Source organism: Sycon ciliatum, chromosome 1 (assembly GCF_964019385.1).
Source record: "Sycon ciliatum chromosome 1, ocSycCili1.1, whole genome shotgun sequence".
In the NCBI taxonomy this organism is placed as follows: domain Eukaryota; kingdom Metazoa; phylum Porifera; class Calcarea; order Leucosolenida; family Sycettidae; genus Sycon; species Sycon ciliatum.
In genome coordinates this window covers 15315107-15332690 of record NC_088643.1, presented here as the reverse complement: position 1 = coordinate 15332690, position 17584 = coordinate 15315107, and the positions used below count along the sequence as shown (strand labels likewise).

Here is a 17584-nt window from a genome sequence, read left to right as displayed (position 1 = left end):
TGATTTCCACTTGCTCAAGAGTGCTGCTACTGTAGCCCAGTATTCCAAACATGCCAACATGCCTAGCCAAAGTCTCTGTTGGAACACATCTACAAATTCTACTCAATCCAACAAGCACATGAGTCCAAGTCACAGAGTCTTTAACGCTAACTGAGACGGAGTCAATGCAAGATCTGTTCATAGGCACTTGGCACCTAATGGGTGGGGCACTGTCCCGGAAAGACAGGGATGCTGGGTTCGAATCCCGCTTGTGGACCCTTCTTTTGCAACAGTTTGAACAATCCAATGCTGGATCAAGGTTGTTTGTTGAACTGACTGTAGTTTAGGGAATTTCCCTGAACGTTTATGACCGTTGAGTCTCTTATTGACTTTTTTCACTTGTTCAAGCTATACAAAGTTATCCACAGTATTATTACTTTGAGTAGCATCGCTAGTTATACTTAAGTCAAAATAGTTTTCACCGTCAATAGAAGATCGGCCATGGCCGAGAATTTGGTGAATAACTGTTACAGTCCTTTCAGAATAAGATATGCCCTGGCCCTGGTGAGCTCCAGTATGTGGCGATTTGTTCGCGATTTTATCAAACACCGTGCAGGGATGCAAAATTTGAAAATTGAAAAGGGTCCAAAAAGGGTACCTGAACTGGGGTTTGAACCACGCAGCGCACTGTTGTAGGCGATGTCAAACGGCCTGGATTTTGGTGGTTTTTCCCAATCCAGTGCTTTGGGGCAAAACCTGGCCGAAATCCTATTCGTGGTAGGGCTTCCTCTTTGGAGAAATAGGCTTCAGCAACCATTGGAAGAGGGTTCCAAAGGGGATTCCGGAAAAAACTCAAAGTTTGATCCATTTATGGCCAAAAGCTAGAAGTCCATCTTTTTATGAATGGACTGTAGTTTGCGTTTTGTACGAGAAACCACGGACCTCAAGAACAGAATACTGCATGATAGAGGTGGCTAGTAGTTAGTGCGGGGCGGGTTCTGGTGCACATTTTGACCTTTGACCTTTGGGCCAAATAAGGCACACTGTGTCGGGCTCGTTTGGTCTGGCTCGGGGACTCCCCCAGGGTTTGACCTTTGACCTTTGGGTTAAATAAGGCACACTGTGTCGGGCGCGCTTGGTCTGGCCCCGGGACTCCCCCAGGGTTCGACCTTTGGCCCTGCCATGCCATAAATGTCATCATGTTCTTTTCCGTGGCGACCGTGCACTTGTGCACGTTCGGTGCATTCGCACCAGGGAGTAGTAAAATACGTACTACTCCCTGATTTGCACATCGTAGATGTGCAGTGAATGACATATTGCGCATGCGCGCATAAGTACGCGGAGCGTGCGACCTTCAGTGGCCCTGCGTGTGGAAAAGACGTATACACCAGGTGTACACGTGTCATTGTAGGGTGATATAGCCGACCTCATATACGCTGTACGGGGAGATTATTTCCTCAGTATGTTGTAGGCAGTGCTGGAGGTGACGTGACGATGGCGGAGCCAAGTGCAAAACGATCTAGGCAGCCCAGACAGCCCACCTCGAGTGCCGTGCGTGGGTTTTTGAAAAAGTTTTCTTTGCCAGGTTCAGGCACTGATCCTCTCGTCTTTTTCAGCAGCCATCATGACGAGCTCCGACAGGTTCTGCTCGAGGAGCTTCAGTCTCACCCTTTCAAGGTGGTTTTAGTTTTGAGGGTGGAGATGACACGAGAGTCGGCCACGGGTAGTACGTCTGCCGTCCCGTTTTTTAGAAGTAGACCGGCTCGGATCCTCAGCGAAGGGGACATTGATAGTGCAGTCAAGACGATGGTGGCGAGGATCACTGGTCTTATTGATAAGTGGATGCAGAACGGATCCAACTGGACCGTTTCTCGAGTGAGACAGCTGGATGTGTCGACAGCAAAGTACACTCCTCTTCGAGGTGAGTTTCTGTTCATCCGGCAGTGTTTGTTCGAAGCCTGTCGAATTTCTTGTGGAAAGTTGTAGATGTATGTTTTGTACCAGATGTACAGTTTTTCGTGATTGTCGAGAGGGTGTAGTTGTGATGTGGTGTTACTCTGAGCAAAGCCTTCGTTGTATTTTTGTGGTGTTCTGTAGGTGGTGCAGCTGCTATCCCGCCGAAATTAGAAAAAAAGAAGGCCATCATTAACGTAAAGAACAACGATGACAGGTGTTTGATGTGGGCGTTGTTGTCAGCGCTGCACCCCGTCGAACAGAATGCTGAGCGTGCATCCAAGTACACCCAGTATGTTGATGAGCTGCGGTTCGATGGTGTGATGTTCCCTGCAACGCTCCGTGATGTACCCAAAGTGGAGTTACAGAATGGTCTTGCAATCAATGTGTTTGGCTACGAGGGGAATCTGTACCCACTCTATCTCAGCGAGCGACAGGAGACTCCAATCAACCTCCTTCTTCATGACAACCACTTCACATGGATAAAAAACTTCAGTCGTGCATGTGAGAATAAGAACAAGCGGGCAACACACTACTGCTTGCGATGCCTCTCCGCACACAAAACAGCAGACTCCCTGCAGCATCACAGCGAGAGATGTCAGGTGATGAAGCCCGTGCCAGTCGTCATGCCCACAGCAAAGGACAGAATCCTCAAATATACAAATTTGAAGCACAGGATGGTGGCTCCATACATCATTTACGCTGATACGGAGGCCATCATTGAGCCGATGGAGGAACAGCATGGCAGCAGCACTGTACGCACAGCCCGTCATGTACCATGCAGCATCAGGTATGTTTTGTTGTTGGTGTTGTTTTTGACTAATGTTTGCTGTACTCATGCCTGCACAGTGCTTCCTGTTATTCCTTCTTGTCTTGTTCTCCCCTAATTGTGTTCGTGTTGTAGTATGTGCATTTTGTGTGATTCCATTTTTTTTTTAAATCACTCATTCTTACTTTCCTTCTTCTTTTATGCTCTTGTAGATATGCTGCCATCCGATCCAACGGTGAAGTCCGTGGCGAGTTTGACGACTGCAGTGAGAATGCCATTCACAACTTTTTCGACAGTCTCAAAGAGTTGGAAGGCAGTATCCAGGAGGATTTGGCTGATATCAAGCCAATTCGCATGACGGCAGAACTGGAGCTTGAGTTTCAGAATGCAGTCAACTGCTGGATATGTGATGAAGTACTTGGAGAAGATCGTGTTCGTGATCATGATCATCTCACTGGTAAGTATTATAATTTTTTGTTTATTTTTGTTGTTTTGCAGTTGTGTGTAGATATGCGCATGATGTGTATAGTGCATTTTCATGTCTTTGTAGCTGTTTGCATCTGTGTTTTATCATGGTGTATTGAATTGTATTGTCTGTGGTATCACCTTCACTGTAGATGTTTACCATGTTTGTGTATTCCCCTCTTTCTGAATATCTGCACAGGCAACTACCGCGGTGCTGCACACTACCAGTGTAATATTCAGCTAAGTATCTACCCAGATCGCCAGATCATTCCGGTTGTGTTTCACAACCTGAAAGGGTACGATGCTCACCACCTCATCGCCCACATTGGTATGACCGAGGTTGAAGAGGTGGAGTACGAGGACTCTAACCAGCGTAAGCGGATTAAGAAGGTTGGTGAGATCAGTGTCATCGCCAACAACATGGAGAAATATATTTCATTCAAGTGGCGTCAGTACCGCTTCATCGACTCCATGGCCTTCTTGAACTCCTCTCTTGACTCGTTGGTGAGCAACACCCCGGAAGATGCGCTCAAGCTTACTCGTACATTGGCCCATCATGACCTTCTCCTGCGTAAGGGTGTCTACCCCTACGAGTACATGGACTCCTTTGCTCGGTTTGATGAGACACAGCTGCCACCTAAATCAGCATTTGAGTCTAGTTTGACTGGAGAAGGTATCAGTGATGCCGACTATGCCCATGCTCAGAACGTATGGCAGGTAAGCAGCTTGTGCCTTCTGTATTGTGCTCTACTTATGATTTTGAATGCTGTTGTGATGTGCTCTACTCATTTTTTTGTACTCATTGCTCTCTATCTGTGGATGCTTGTGTGCATGTGTGTATGGATGCTTGCGTGTGTGTGTGTGTGTGTGTGTGCGTTGTTGTTTTGTTTTTCGTTTTGCAGACATTTGAGTGCAGTACAATGGAGACCTATCATGACCTCTATTTGCAAACAGATGTCTATCTTCTAGCAGATGTCTTTGAGCATTTCCGCAAGACGGCATACAAGACGTATGGGTTGGATCCAGCCCATTACCTTACTCTCCCAGGTATGTTCATCAGTCTTTGTTGTTGTCCAATGTATTCTCTCCTTTAGATGGTGTTCTCTGTTAGTATTCTTGTGCTTTCTTGTCGGTGTATTTATATACTTTTTGCATGGTGTATTGACTTTCGTGTTTGTGTTCTGGTGTGTTGTATGGTGTTATGTAGGATATGCATGGGATGCTCTACTACGGTTCACCCAGATTGAACTGCAGCTGCTCACGGATGTAGACATGCATCTGTTTGTCGAAGCCGGTCTACGTGGGGGCATCTCAATGGCGTCGCAGCGGTACGGCAAGGCCAACAACCCAACGATGGATCAGTACAATTCTGCCGAGCCCACATCATACCTGCTATACCTTGATGCCAACAACCTGTATGGCTGGGCTATGTGCCAGAGTATGCCGACATCCGAGTTTGCCTGGTGTGACAAGAACCTGTCCGAGATACTGGCACACCCTGTAGATTCGAGCACTGGGTTCATTGTGGAGTGTGATCTTGAGGTACCCTCTTCGCTGCACCACTACTTCAATGATTATCCACTCGCACCGGAAGTGATGAGAACATTCTCAGATAAGCTATCACCATACCAACAAGCACTTGTGGAGGAGCTCAAAGTGTCAGCCGTAGATGGAGTCAAGTTGACACCCAGTCTCCTACCCAAGTCCAAGTATGTGTTACACTACCGTACACTGCAGCTGTATTCGCGTCTGGGCATGGTGGTGACCGCTGTTCACAAGGTGTTGGGATTTCAGCAGAGTGCCTGGATGGCTCCCTACATCAATCTGAACACTGCACTTCGCACGAGGGCTACAACCGACTTTGAGAAGAGCTTTTACAAGGTAAATGCAACCGTTGTGTGCAGTCTTGTATGTTGTTGTTGTTGTTGTTGTTGTTGTTTTTGTCGCATGTATGGTGCAAGTGTGACGTGGAGTATGCTAATTGAAAAATATGCTGATGTGAAGGAATGGCATGATATGATTCTCATGTGTCATGTTTGCCTGTTTGTGTGCTGCAGCTGATGAACAACTCAGTCTTTGGCAAGACGATGGAGAACGTTCGTAATCGAATACGCATCGATCTCTTGCGAGAAGAAAGTGAGGAGCAGGTACTGAGGGCAGTGAGCAAGCCTACATATGTGCGGCACGACATTTTCCCGAACGGGCTTGTCGGAATAGAAAAGCAGCACACTGAGATCAAGCTCAACAAGCCGGTCTATGTGGGTATGTCGATACTAGACCTGTCAAAGGTACACATGTACTCCTTCTACTACGATGTGCTGAAGGAGCAGTATGGTAGCAGAATCCGGCTGTTGTACACCGACACCAACTCTGTTATTGTGCACATCACCACCGGTGATGTTTATGCAGAGATGGATCTGTCTCTGTATGACACCAGCAACTTTCCCACTGACCATCCTCAGTACACTTCTGCCAATAAGAAAGTGGTTGGCAAATTCAAAGATGAGCTTGGTGGGAAATCCATGGTGGAGTTTGTAGGTCTAAGATCGAAGATGTACTCCTACATCGGACAGGAATCGGCCAAACGGGCCAAGGGTGTGCGAAAGGCAGTCCTGGCAAATACCATCACCCACAAGGACTATGTAGATGCACTGCTCAGTCATCGTGTGTCTTCCAGGCCTATGACGGGTCTCCGATCACATTGCCACACAGTGTATGAGGAGGTAACCACCAAGGTGGCATTGTCTCCATTCGACTGCAAGCGGTACATACTGGATGATGGTATGGCCACACTTGCATATGGTCACAAGGACATTTAATGGACAGGACCCCACATTGAACATGTTTCATCATTTTCATACAAAAACTCCCCGCCGTTCTTCTGTCATTAATTCCTCCTATCTTGGCGTGTCGGGCCGGCTCCAACAATATACATTTTTTGTTAAATATTTCAGGCTTGTGCCTCAATCATATTGCAGGATATAGTGCATCGTGCGGTATAATAATCTTCATTGTATCATCAAATATTACCCTACACACTTTGGTTTGCAGTGTGTGCACAGCATAGTCCATATATCATCAAATTGATCAAGTTCAGTATCTGCGGGCATACATTTCCCCAGCTTGAGAAAATGCTTATATACTTGCGTAAATTTATGCTCACAATGATTACATTAAAATGAGATTAACTCTGCCACACATTATATTACCAGACACTGTTGTTGTTGTTGTCGTCGTCGTTGTTGTTGTTGTTGTTGTTGTTGTTGTTGGTTGTTGTTGGCTGTTGTTGGCTGTTGTTGGCTGTTGTCGGTTGTTGTTGGTTGTTGTTGTTGGTTGTTGTTGTTGGTTGTTGTTGTTGGTTGTTGTTGTTGTTGGTTGTTGTTGGTTGTTGTTGGTTGTTGTTGGTTGTTGTTGGTTGTTGTTGGTTGTTGTCGGTTGTTGTCGGTTGTTGTCAGTTGTTGTCGGTTGTTGATTGTTGTTGGTGGTTGTTGTTGGTTGTTGTTGTTGGTTGTTGTTGGTTGTTGTTGGTTGTTGTTGGCTGTTGTCGGTTGTTGTCGGTTGTTGTTGGTTGTTGTTGGCTGTTGTTGTTGGTTGTTGGTTGTTGTCGGTTGTTGTTGTTGGTTGTTGTTGTTGGTTGTTGTTGGTTGTTGTTGGTTGTTGTTGTTTGTTGTTGGTTGTTGTTGGTTGTTGTTGGTTGTTGTTGGTTGTTGTTGGTTGTTGTTGGTTGTTGTTGGTTGTTGTTGGTTGTTGTTGGTTGTTGTTGGTTGTTGTTGGTTGTTGTTGGTTGTTGTTGGTTGTTGTTGGTTGTTGTTGGTTGTTGTTGTTTGTTGTCCCATGGGACAATGAAACTACAAAGGAAAGTGGCTACTGACGAGGCACCTGTGACCACGCCAATGCCTGAAACTGATGAAGCTGAGGAACGGAGGATCCTTGAGTTGGCCCTTAGCCGACTTGAGCGTGATTAACGCAGTGTTTACACTCTCCTCAGCAAATCCCATCAAATCGGAGCACATGTTGACGGGAGCTTAGAGTTGGCACTGCTCAGTAATGGCAAAATAATTTAAATGGCCGCCAAGACCTTGCTCAATAGGCGGAAGAGTCACCTGTATGCAATACGTTGTATATGTCGTGTGTGTGTGTATTGTATATGCATTGGGCTCGAGTAACTCAACAGCATTCGCTCAGTAACACTCAACACTCCCACCATCAAATGGGAATACACGTGTTGAAGCAAGCTTAGAATGAGCGTTACTTGGTAATAACAGAATGAACCCGATGACCTACATGTACGTAAACAGGTGGCTAAATCACTGGTACACAAATGCATTCGGCATGAGATAAGCATTAACTCACTCATCAACTGTAATATGTTCCATGCGGTCGCCAGGTGTGTGTCTCTGCTAGGTAAATGGACGGGATAAGGTATTATGTTCAGTTCATGTTCGAGTCCGTTGTAGTTTTGACAGAGATCGAGATGTCACGCTGGCTGCTGAATTGGATGACGGCAACGCAACCCAATAGTGGTCAGGAAGTTGGTCCACGAGCTGCTGTTGTCCAACGGAAAGATGATACTAGTGATAGTGACGAAGATGAACGCAGAAGAAAGTGTTAAATTTGTTCTCAGGAAGAGGAAGAGAGTGACGATATCATCCTTGCTCCTACCTGTCATGTTGAATCCAGGATTTCTGGGTTTTGTAGGATCGTTGCCACGCAAGCGTCGGTTCTGGTCGGCTCATGCTGATGGCGACGATGATGGTGTTTGGGAAAAAGAGATCTTGGGGATATGGAGTAGACTTGGACAAGACTTCCAAGGTGTCGAAGATGAGAGGTTCATCGAAAAGTTTCGAGTGACCAAATGCACATTTCTGGCTGTGCACGATTTGGTCAAAGATACCATTGATTGTCAGACGACGCACTTGCGCAAGTGATCTCTGGGAAAAAACGTCTTGCAATATTCCTCCAATGGATGGCTCATGCCGAGGAATTCCAGCAGTTGGCAAAAGAGTATCGCATTGATACTTCTACAGTCCATAGCATCGTGGAAGCGTGTGTATCTACATTCCGGCAACTTGCCCCTAAGTTCATTGTCTTTCCCCAAGACCAGCTCAATGTAGCTGACGTTGTCTCCGGCTTTAAATCTCTGTGCCACCTACCTGGCTGTGCTGGTGCCATTGACGGCACTTTCATGATTTTCATGAAACATGAAAATCATGAAAGTGCCGTCAATGGCACCAGCACAGCCAGGTAGGTGGCACAGAGATTTAAAGCCGGAGACAACGTCAGCTACATTGAGCTGGTCTTGGGGAAAGACAATGAACTTAGGGGCAAGTTGCCGGAATGTAGATACACACGCTTGCACGATGCTATGGACTGTAGAAGTATCAATGCGATACTCTTTTGCCAACTGCTGGAATTCCTCGGCATGAGCCATCCATTGGAGGAATATTGCAAGACGTTTTTTCCCAGAGATCACTTGCGCAAGTGCGTCGTCTGACAATCAATGGTATCTTTGACCAAATCGTGCACAGCCAGAAATGTGCATTTGGTCACTCGAAACTTTTCGATGAACCTCTCATCTTCGACACCTTGGAAGTCTTGTCCAAGTCTACTCCATATCCCCAAGATCTCTTTTTCCCAAACACCATCATCGTCGCCATCAGCATGAGCCGACCAGAACCGACGCTTGCGTGGCAACGATCCTACAAAACCCAGAAATCCTGGATTCAACATGACAGGTAGGAGCAAGGATGATATCGTCACTCTCTTCCTCTTCCTGAGAACAAATTTAACACTTTCTTCTGCGTTCATCTTCGTCACTATCACTAGTATCATCTTTCCGTTGGACAACAGCAGCTCGTGGACCAACTTCCTGACCACTATTGGGTTGCGTTGCCGTCATCCAATTCAGCAGCCAGCGTGACATCTCGATCTCTGTCAAAACTACAACGGACTCGAACATGAACTGAACATAATACCTTATCCCGTCCATTTACCTAGCAGAGACACACACCTGGCGACCGCATGGAACATATTACAGTTGATGAGTGAGTTAATGCTTATCTCATGCCGAATGCATTTGTGTACCAGTGATTTAGCCACCTGTTTACGTACATGTAGGTCATCGGGTTCATTCTGTTATTACCAAGTAACGCTCATTCTAAGCTTGCTTCAACACGTGTATTCCCATTTGATGGTGGGAGTGTTGAGTGTTACTGAGCGAATGCTGTTGAGTTACTCGAGCCCAATGCATATACAATACACACACACGACATATACAACGTATTGCATACAGGTGACTCTTCCGCCTATTGAGCAAGGTCTTGGCGGCCATTTAAATTATTTTGCCATTACTGAGCAGTGCCAACTCTAAGCTCCCGTCAACATGTGCTCCGATTTGATGGGATTTGCTGAGGAGAGTGTAAACACTGCGTTAATCACGCTCAAGTCGGCTAAGGGCCAACTCAAGGATCCTCCGTTCCTCAGCTTCATCAGTTTCAGGCATTGGCGTGGTCACAGGTGCCTCGTCAGTAGCCACTTTCCTTTGTAGTTTCATTGTCCCATGGGACAACAAACAACAACAACCAACAACAACCAACAACAACCAACAACAACCAACAACAACCAACAACAACCAACAACAACCAACAACAACCAACAACAACCAACAACAACCAACAACAACCAACAACAACCAACAACAAACAACAACAACCAACAACAACCAACAACAACCAACAACAACAACCAACAACAACAACCAACAACAACAACCGACAACAACCAACAACAACAGCCAACAACAACCAACAACAACCGACAACAACCGACAACAGCCAACAACAACCAACAACAACCAACAACAACCAACAACAACAACCAACAACAACCACCAACAACAATCAACAACCGACAACAACTGACAACAACCGACAACAACCGACAACAACCAACAACAACCAACAACAACCAACAACAACCAACAACAACCAACAACAACAACCAACAACAACAACCAACAACAACAACCAACAACAACAACCAACAACAACAACCAACAACAACCGACAACAGCCAACAACAGCCAACAACAGCCAACAACAACCAACAACAACAACAACAACAACAACAACAACGACGACGACAACAACAACAACAGTGTCTGGTAATATAATGTGTGGCAGAGTTAATCTCATTTTAATGTAATCATTGTGAGCATAAATTTACGCAAGTATATAAGCATTTTCTCAAGCTGGGGAAATGTATGCCCGCAGATACTGAACTTGATCAATTTGATGATATATGGACTATGCTGTGCACACACTGCAAACCAAAGTGTGTAGGGTAATATTTGATGATACAATGAAGATTATTATACCGCACGATGCACTATATCCTGCAATATGATTGAGGCACAAGCCTGAAATATTTAACAAAAAATGTATATTGTTGGAGCCGGCCCGACACGCCAAGATAGGAGGAATTAATGACAGAAGAACGGCGGGGAGTTTTTGTATGAAAATGATGAAACATGTTCAATGTGGGGTCCTGTCCATTAAATGTCCTTGTGACCATATGCAAGTGTGGCCATACCATCATCCAGTATGTACCGCTTGCAGTCGAATGGAGACAATGCCACCTTGGTGGTTACCTCCTCATACACTGTGTGGCAATGTGATCGGAGACCCGTCATAGGCCTGGAAGACACACGATGACTGAGCAGTGCATCTACATAGTCCTTGTGGGTGATGGTATTTGCCAGGACTGCCTTTCGCACACCCTTGGCCCGTTTGGCCGATTCCTGTCCGATGTAGGAGTACATCTTCGATCTTAGACCTACAAACTCCACCATGGATTTCCCACCAAGCTCATCTTTGAATTTGCCAACCACTTTCTTATTGGCAGAAGTGTACTGAGGATGGTCAGTGGGAAAGTTGCTGGTGTCATACAGAGACAGATCCATCTCTGCATAAACATCACCGGTGGTGATGTGCACAATAACAGAGTCGGTGTCGGTGTACAACAGCCGGATTCTGCTACCATACTGCTCCTTCAGCACATCGTAGTAGAAGGAGTACATGTGTACCTTTGACAGGTCTAGTATCGACATACCCACATAGACCGGCTTGTTGAGCTTGATCTCAGTGTGCTGCTTTTCTATTCCGACAAGCCCGTTCGGGAAAATGTCGTGCCGCACATATGTAGGCTTGCTCACTGCCCTCAGTACCTGCTCCTCACTTTCTTCTCGCAAGAGATCGATGCGTATTCGATTACGAACGTTCTCCATCGTCTTGCCAAAGACTGAGTTGTTCATCAGCTGCAGCACACAAACAGGCAAACATGACACATGAGAATCATATCATGCCATTCCTTCACATCAGCATATTTTTCAATTAGCATACTCCACGTCACACTTGCACCATACATGCGACAAAAACAACAACAACAACAACAACAACAACATACAAGACTGCACACAACGGTTGCATTTACCTTGTAAAAGCTCTTCTCAAAGTCGGTTGTAGCCCTCGTGCGAAGTGCAGTGTTCAGATTGATGTAGGGAGCCATCCAGGCACTCTGCTGAAATCCCAACACCTTGTGAACAGCGGTCACCACCATGCCCAGACGCGAATACAGCTGCAGTGTACGGTAGTGTAACACATACTTGGACTTGGGTAGGAGACTGGGTGTCAACTTGACTCCATCTACGGCTGACACTTTGAGCTCCTCCACAAGTGCTTGTTGGTATGGTGATAGCTTATCTGAGAATGTTCTCATCACTTCCGGTGCGAGTGGATAATCATTGAAGTAGTGGTGCAGCGAAGAGGGTACCTCAAGATCACACTCCACAATGAACCCAGTGCTCGAATCTACAGGGTGTGCCAGTATCTCGGACAGGTTCTTGTCACACCAGGCAAACTCGGATGTCGGCATACTCTGGCACATAGCCCAGCCATACAGGTTGTTGGCATCAAGGTATAGCAGGTATGATGTGGGCTCGGCAGAATTGTACTGATCCATCGTTGGGTTGTTGGCCTTGCCGTACCGCTGCGACGCCATTGAGATGCCCCCACGTAGACCGGCTTCGACAAACAGATGCATGTCTACATCCGTGAGCAGCTGCAGTTCAATCTGGGTGAACCGTAGTAGAGCATCCCATGCATATCCTACATAACACCATACAACACACCAGAACACAAACACGAAAGTCAATACACCATGCAAAAAGTATATAAATACACCGACAAGAAAGCACAAGAATACTAACAGAGAACACCATCTAAAGGAGAGAATACATTGGACAACAACAAAGACTGATGAACATACCTGGGAGAGTAAGGTAATGGGCTGGATCCAACCCATACGTCTTGTATGCCGTCTTGCGGAAATGCTCAAAGACATCTGCTAGAAGATAGACATCTGTTTGCAAATAGAGGTCATGATAGGTCTCCATTGTACTGCACTCAAATGTCTGCAAAACGAAAAACAAAACAACAACGCACACACACACACACACACACACACACGCAAGCATCCATACACACATGCACACAAGCATCCACTGATAGAGAGCAATGAGTACAAAAAAATGAGTAGAGCACATCACAACAGCATTCAAAGTCATAAGTAGAGCACAATACAGAAGGCACAAGCTGCTTACCTGCCATACGTTCTGAGCATGGGCATAGTCGGCATCACTGATACCTTCTCCAGTCAAACTAGACTCAAATGCTGATTTAGGTGGCAGCTGTGTCTCATCAAACCGAGCAAAGGAGTCCATGTACTCGTAGGGGTAGACACCCTTACGCAGGAGAAGGTCATGATGGGCCAATGTACGAGTAAGCTTGAGCGCATCTTCCGGGGTGTTGCTCACCAACGAGTCAAGAGAGGAGTTCAAGAAGGCCATGGAGTCGATGAAGCGGTACTGACGCCACTTGAATGAAATATATTTCTCCATGTTGTTGGCGATGACACTGATCTCACCAACCTTCTTAATCCGCTTACGCTGGTTAGAGTCCTCGTACTCCACCTCTTCAACCTCGGTCATACCAATGTGGGCGATGAGGTGGTGAGCATCGTACCCTTTCAGGTTGTGAAACACAACCGGAATGATCTGGCGATCTGGGTAGATACTTAGCTGAATATTACACTGGTAGTGTGCAGCACCGCGGTAGTTGCCTGTGCAGATATTCAGAAAGAGGGGAATACACAAACATGGTAAACATCTACAGTGAAGGTGATACCACAGACAATACAATTCAATACACCATGATAAAACACAGATGCAAACAGCTACAAAGACATGAAAATGCACTATACACATCATGCGCATATCTACACACAACTGCAAAACAACAAAAATAAACAAAAAATTATAATACTTACCAGTGAGATGATCATGATCACGAACACGATCTTCTCCAAGTACTTCATCACATATCCAGCAGTTGACTGCGTTCTGAAACTCAAGCTCCAGTTCTGCCGTCATGCGAATTGGCTTGATATCAGCCAAATCCTCCTGGATACTGCCTTCCAACTCTTTGAGACTGTCGAAAAAGTTGTGAATGGCATTCTCACTGCAGTCGTCAAACTCGCCACGGACTTCACCGTTGGATCGGATGGCAGCATATCTACAAGAGCATAAAAGAAGAAGGAAAGTAAGAATGAGTGATTTAAAAAAAAAAATGGAATCACACAAAATGCACATACTACAACACGAACACAATTAGGGGAGAACAAGACAAGAAGGAATAACAGGAAGCACTGTGCAGGCATGAGTACAGCAAACATTAGTCAAAAACAACACCAACAACAAAACATACCTGATGCTGCATGGTACATGACGGGCTGTGCGTACAGTGCTGCTGCCATGCTGTTCCTCCATCGGCTCAATGATGGCCTCCGTATCAGCGTAAATGATGTATGGAGCCACCATCCTGTGCTTCAAATTTGTATATTTGAGGATTCTGTCCTTTGCTGTGGGCATGACGACTGGCACGGGCTTCATCACCTGACATCTCTCGCTGTGATGCTGCAGGGAGTCTGCTGTTTTGTGTGCGGAGAGGCATCGCAAGCAGTAGTGTGTTGCCCGCTTGTTCTTATTCTCACATGCACGACTGAAGTTTTTTATCCATGTGAAGTGGTTGTCATGAAGAAGGAGGTTGATTGGAGTCTCCTGTCGCTCGCTGAGATAGAGTGGGTACAGATTCCCCTCGTAGCCAAACACATTGATTGCAAGACCATTCTGTAACTCCACTTTGGGTACATCACGGAGCGTTGCAGGGAACATCACACCATCGAACCGCAGCTCATCAACATACTGGGTGTACTTGGATGCACGCTCAGCATTCTGTTCGACGGGGTGCAGCGCTGACAACAACGCCCACATCAAACACCTGTCATCGTTGTTCTTTACGTTAATGATGGCCTTCTTTTTTTCTAATTTCGGCGGGATAGCAGCTGCACCACCTACAGAACACCACAAAAATACAACGAAGGCTTTGCTCAGAGTAACACCACATCACAACTACACCCTCTCGACAATCACGAAAAACTGTACATCTGGTACAAAACATACATCTACAACTTTCCACAAGAAATTCGACAGGCTTCGAACAAACACTGCCGGATGAACAGAAACTCACCTCGAAGAGGAGTGTACTTTGCTGTCGACACATCCAGCTGTCTCACTCGAGAAACGGTCCAGTTGGATCCGTTCTGCATCCACTTATCAATAAGACCAGTGATCCTCGCCACCATCGTCTTGACTGCACTATCAATGTCCCCTTCGCTGAGGATCCGAGCCGGTCTACTTCTAAAAAACGGGACGGCAGACGTACTACCCGTGGCCGACTCTCGTGTCATCTCCACCCTCAAAACTAAAACCACCTTGAAAGGGTGAGACTGAAGCTCCTCGAGCAGAACCTGTCGGAGCTCGTCATGATGGCTGCTGAAAAAGACGAGAGGATCAGTGCCTGAACCTGGCAAAGAAAACTTTTTCAAAAACCCACGCACGGCACTCGAGGTGGGCTGTCTGGGCTGCCTAGATCGTTTTGCACTTGGCTCCGCCATCGTCACGTCACCTCCAGCACTGCCTACAACATACTGAGGAAATAATCTCCCCGTACAGCGTATATGAGGTCGGCTATATCACCCTACAATGACACGTGTACACCTGGTGTATACGTCTTTTCCACACGCAGGGCCACTGAAGGTCGCACGCTCCGCGTACTTATGCGCGCATGCGCAATATGTCATTCACTGCACATCTACGATGTGCAAATCAGGGAGTAGTACGTATTTTACTACTCCCTGGTGCGAATGCACCGAACGTGCACAAGTGCACGGTCGCCACGGAAAAGAACATGATGACATTTATGGCATGGCAGGGCCAAAGGTCGAACCCTGGGGGAGTCCCGGGGCCAGACCAAGCGCGCCCGACACAGTGTGCCTTATTTAACCCAAAGGTCAAAGGTCAAACCCTGGGGGAGTCCCCGAGCCAGACCAAACGAGCCCGACACAGTGTGCCTTATTTGGCCCAAAGGTCAAAGGTCAAAAAGTGCACCAGAACCCGCCCCGCACTAACTACTGTGGCTGCAGACGCAACTGTGGTGGTGAAACTGGAGCATCTCCGGCGACCTAAGGTCTCGCCTTCAGCGACACTTCAGCACCAAAAAGTGGGGAAGAGAACGCACAAGGGGGGGGGGGGGGGGAGTACATTTGTATTATTATTATTATTATTGGAAACTCGGATGTTGAGCCATAAATAAATGTGGAAAGGAAAAGGACATATGGATACGAGTTAAGAGTAACTCTCCATCACTGTAACTGGATACTATATGCAGTCAGAAAGTGCAATAACTAGGCACAAAACTGACAAGAGAACTGAGACATTCGACGTCCTGACACCTAGCTTCAACACATCTCCGCAGCGCTAACCGACAGCCTTCCAACTTGGAAGGTTCAAGGTTATGGAAATACCAAAGAGGGAAAGGCAAGCGCAACGAAAACGCGCAACGAAAACGAGTAAAAGCCATAGTCCCAACGCTGCGGAGATGTGTTGAAGCTAGGTGTCAGGACGTCGAATGTCTCAGTTCTCTAGTTATTGCACTTTCTGACTGTATATACCGGTAGTATCCAGTTACAGTGATGGAGAGTTACTCTTAACTCGTATCCATATGTCCTTTTCCTTTCCACATTATTATTATTATTATTATTATTATTATTATTACGAAGTAGTGGTTGCGACTTCGGCGATGATTTGTAAGAAAGGTTTGCTCCCCACACCGGAGCTCGCGCTATTCCGCCGACTTTACTTGACACTTGACTGACTCACGACTGCCATCCAGAGCACACGAGAAGTCCATCGAATCTTCGACTCGGCAAACCTGCAAGTCCCTTACAAATCCCTTTCTTACAAATCATCGCCGAAGTCGCAACCACTACTTCGTACTATAATTATTATTGCAAATAACGCTGAGTAATTAGCTTCTATTGTCAAGTTGGAGTGGCAATGTCAGAAAGACGGTAGACTGTGTGTGTGTCTGTGTACATTTGTATAGAGGGTGAAAATGGAAAGATGACGGATGTGATGGAGTAAAATTGGGGTAGCCAGGGTCAAGCAGAGAGGGTTCAGAGGGCATCTGTGGCTGAGTGTCAGTCTCGACTTCGGAGAGACTTGTAGGCGGCTTCCTTGAATGCCTGCATTCCCTTCTGCGTGGGAAGATTGTGAAGCAGGGCAGATTTATTTATTTATTTCTGCACCTCGTGGCATGTCAAGACAGCCAATTGAATTGAGGAGAGGGTGAGACCAACCACGGAAGAAGAGAAAAAGGAAAATGAACAGCACGTACACAAAGTGGGAAGGGATTAGCAACTTACAAAGCAATGGGATGCTCAGCGAGCTATGCAGCGGAAGTGTCGACTGTGATTTTGTTTACTGGGAGATACTGAAGTGCTGTCTGACGAGGGTACGGAATTTGGACATATCTGGAGCTTGTCTAACACTGGGAGGCAGTTGGAGCCACGTGGAGTAGGAGGAAAAGAAAGGGGAATTTACGAATAGGGTAGACCTAGCTATGGGGAGACAAACTCAGCTTCGGGTGGTGCCACCTGAATTGAACCAATTATTGGACTGTAAATGAGCAGGATGCTGGTCAAGAATAATTGAATGTGCCAGGGTGCACTTGGAAGCATCAATGTAGTGTTGCAGATGGGAGACGCGTATGCAGCAAAGAGACATTTTTAAGTGTTTGAGCTGAGGTAACTGTTGCAAAGGAAGGATCCAAGGGCGAGATTCAAACCCAGCACCCCTGTCTATCCGGGACAGTGCCCTACCAATTAGGCTAACAGAGAAAACACACACCCATGTGTAATGTTCTGGGACATTATTATTATTACAGTACTGGTCAAACCAAAGCA

General features: G+C 46.3%; 2 protein-coding genes across 3 annotated transcripts; one reads left to right on the top strand and one right to left on the bottom strand.

Moving 5' to 3' along the window:
• The first annotated feature begins 1058 nt into the window (after positions 1 to 1058).
• Positions 1059 to 6438, top strand: LOC135816097 (uncharacterized). Its single transcript, XM_065329506.1, has 7 exons — positions 1059 to 1900; positions 2077 to 2722; positions 2914 to 3158; positions 3366 to 3883; positions 4069 to 4213; positions 4374 to 5047; positions 5224 to 6438. The coding sequence occupies exons 1-7, from the start codon at positions 1474 to 1476 to the stop codon at positions 5983 to 5985; spliced, it is 3417 nt and encodes a 1138-aa protein (XP_065185578.1). The 5' UTR covers positions 1059 to 1473; the 3' UTR covers positions 5986 to 6438.
• Positions 6439 to 10240: 3802 nt separating this feature from the next.
• On the bottom strand, positions 10241 to 15681 carry LOC135814936 (uncharacterized). Of its 2 annotated transcripts, XM_065328139.1 has the most exons (7): positions 14809 to 15681; positions 13987 to 14632; positions 13550 to 13794; positions 12825 to 13342; positions 12491 to 12635; positions 11657 to 12330; positions 10241 to 11480 (listed from the first exon to the last, which is right to left on the bottom strand). In XM_065328139.1, the coding sequence occupies exons 1-7, from the start codon at positions 15233 to 15235 to the stop codon at positions 10719 to 10721; spliced, it is 3417 nt and encodes a 1138-aa protein (XP_065184211.1). In that variant the 5' UTR covers positions 15236 to 15681; the 3' UTR covers positions 10241 to 10718. The 2 variants fall into 2 exon arrangements, with proteins under 2 accessions (XP_065184211.1, XP_065184219.1); XM_065328147.1 differs by lacking the exon at positions 14809 to 15681 and having other exon boundaries at positions 10249 to 11480; positions 13550 to 13765; positions 13987 to 14163.
• Positions 15682 to 17584: the final 1903 nt, after the last annotated feature.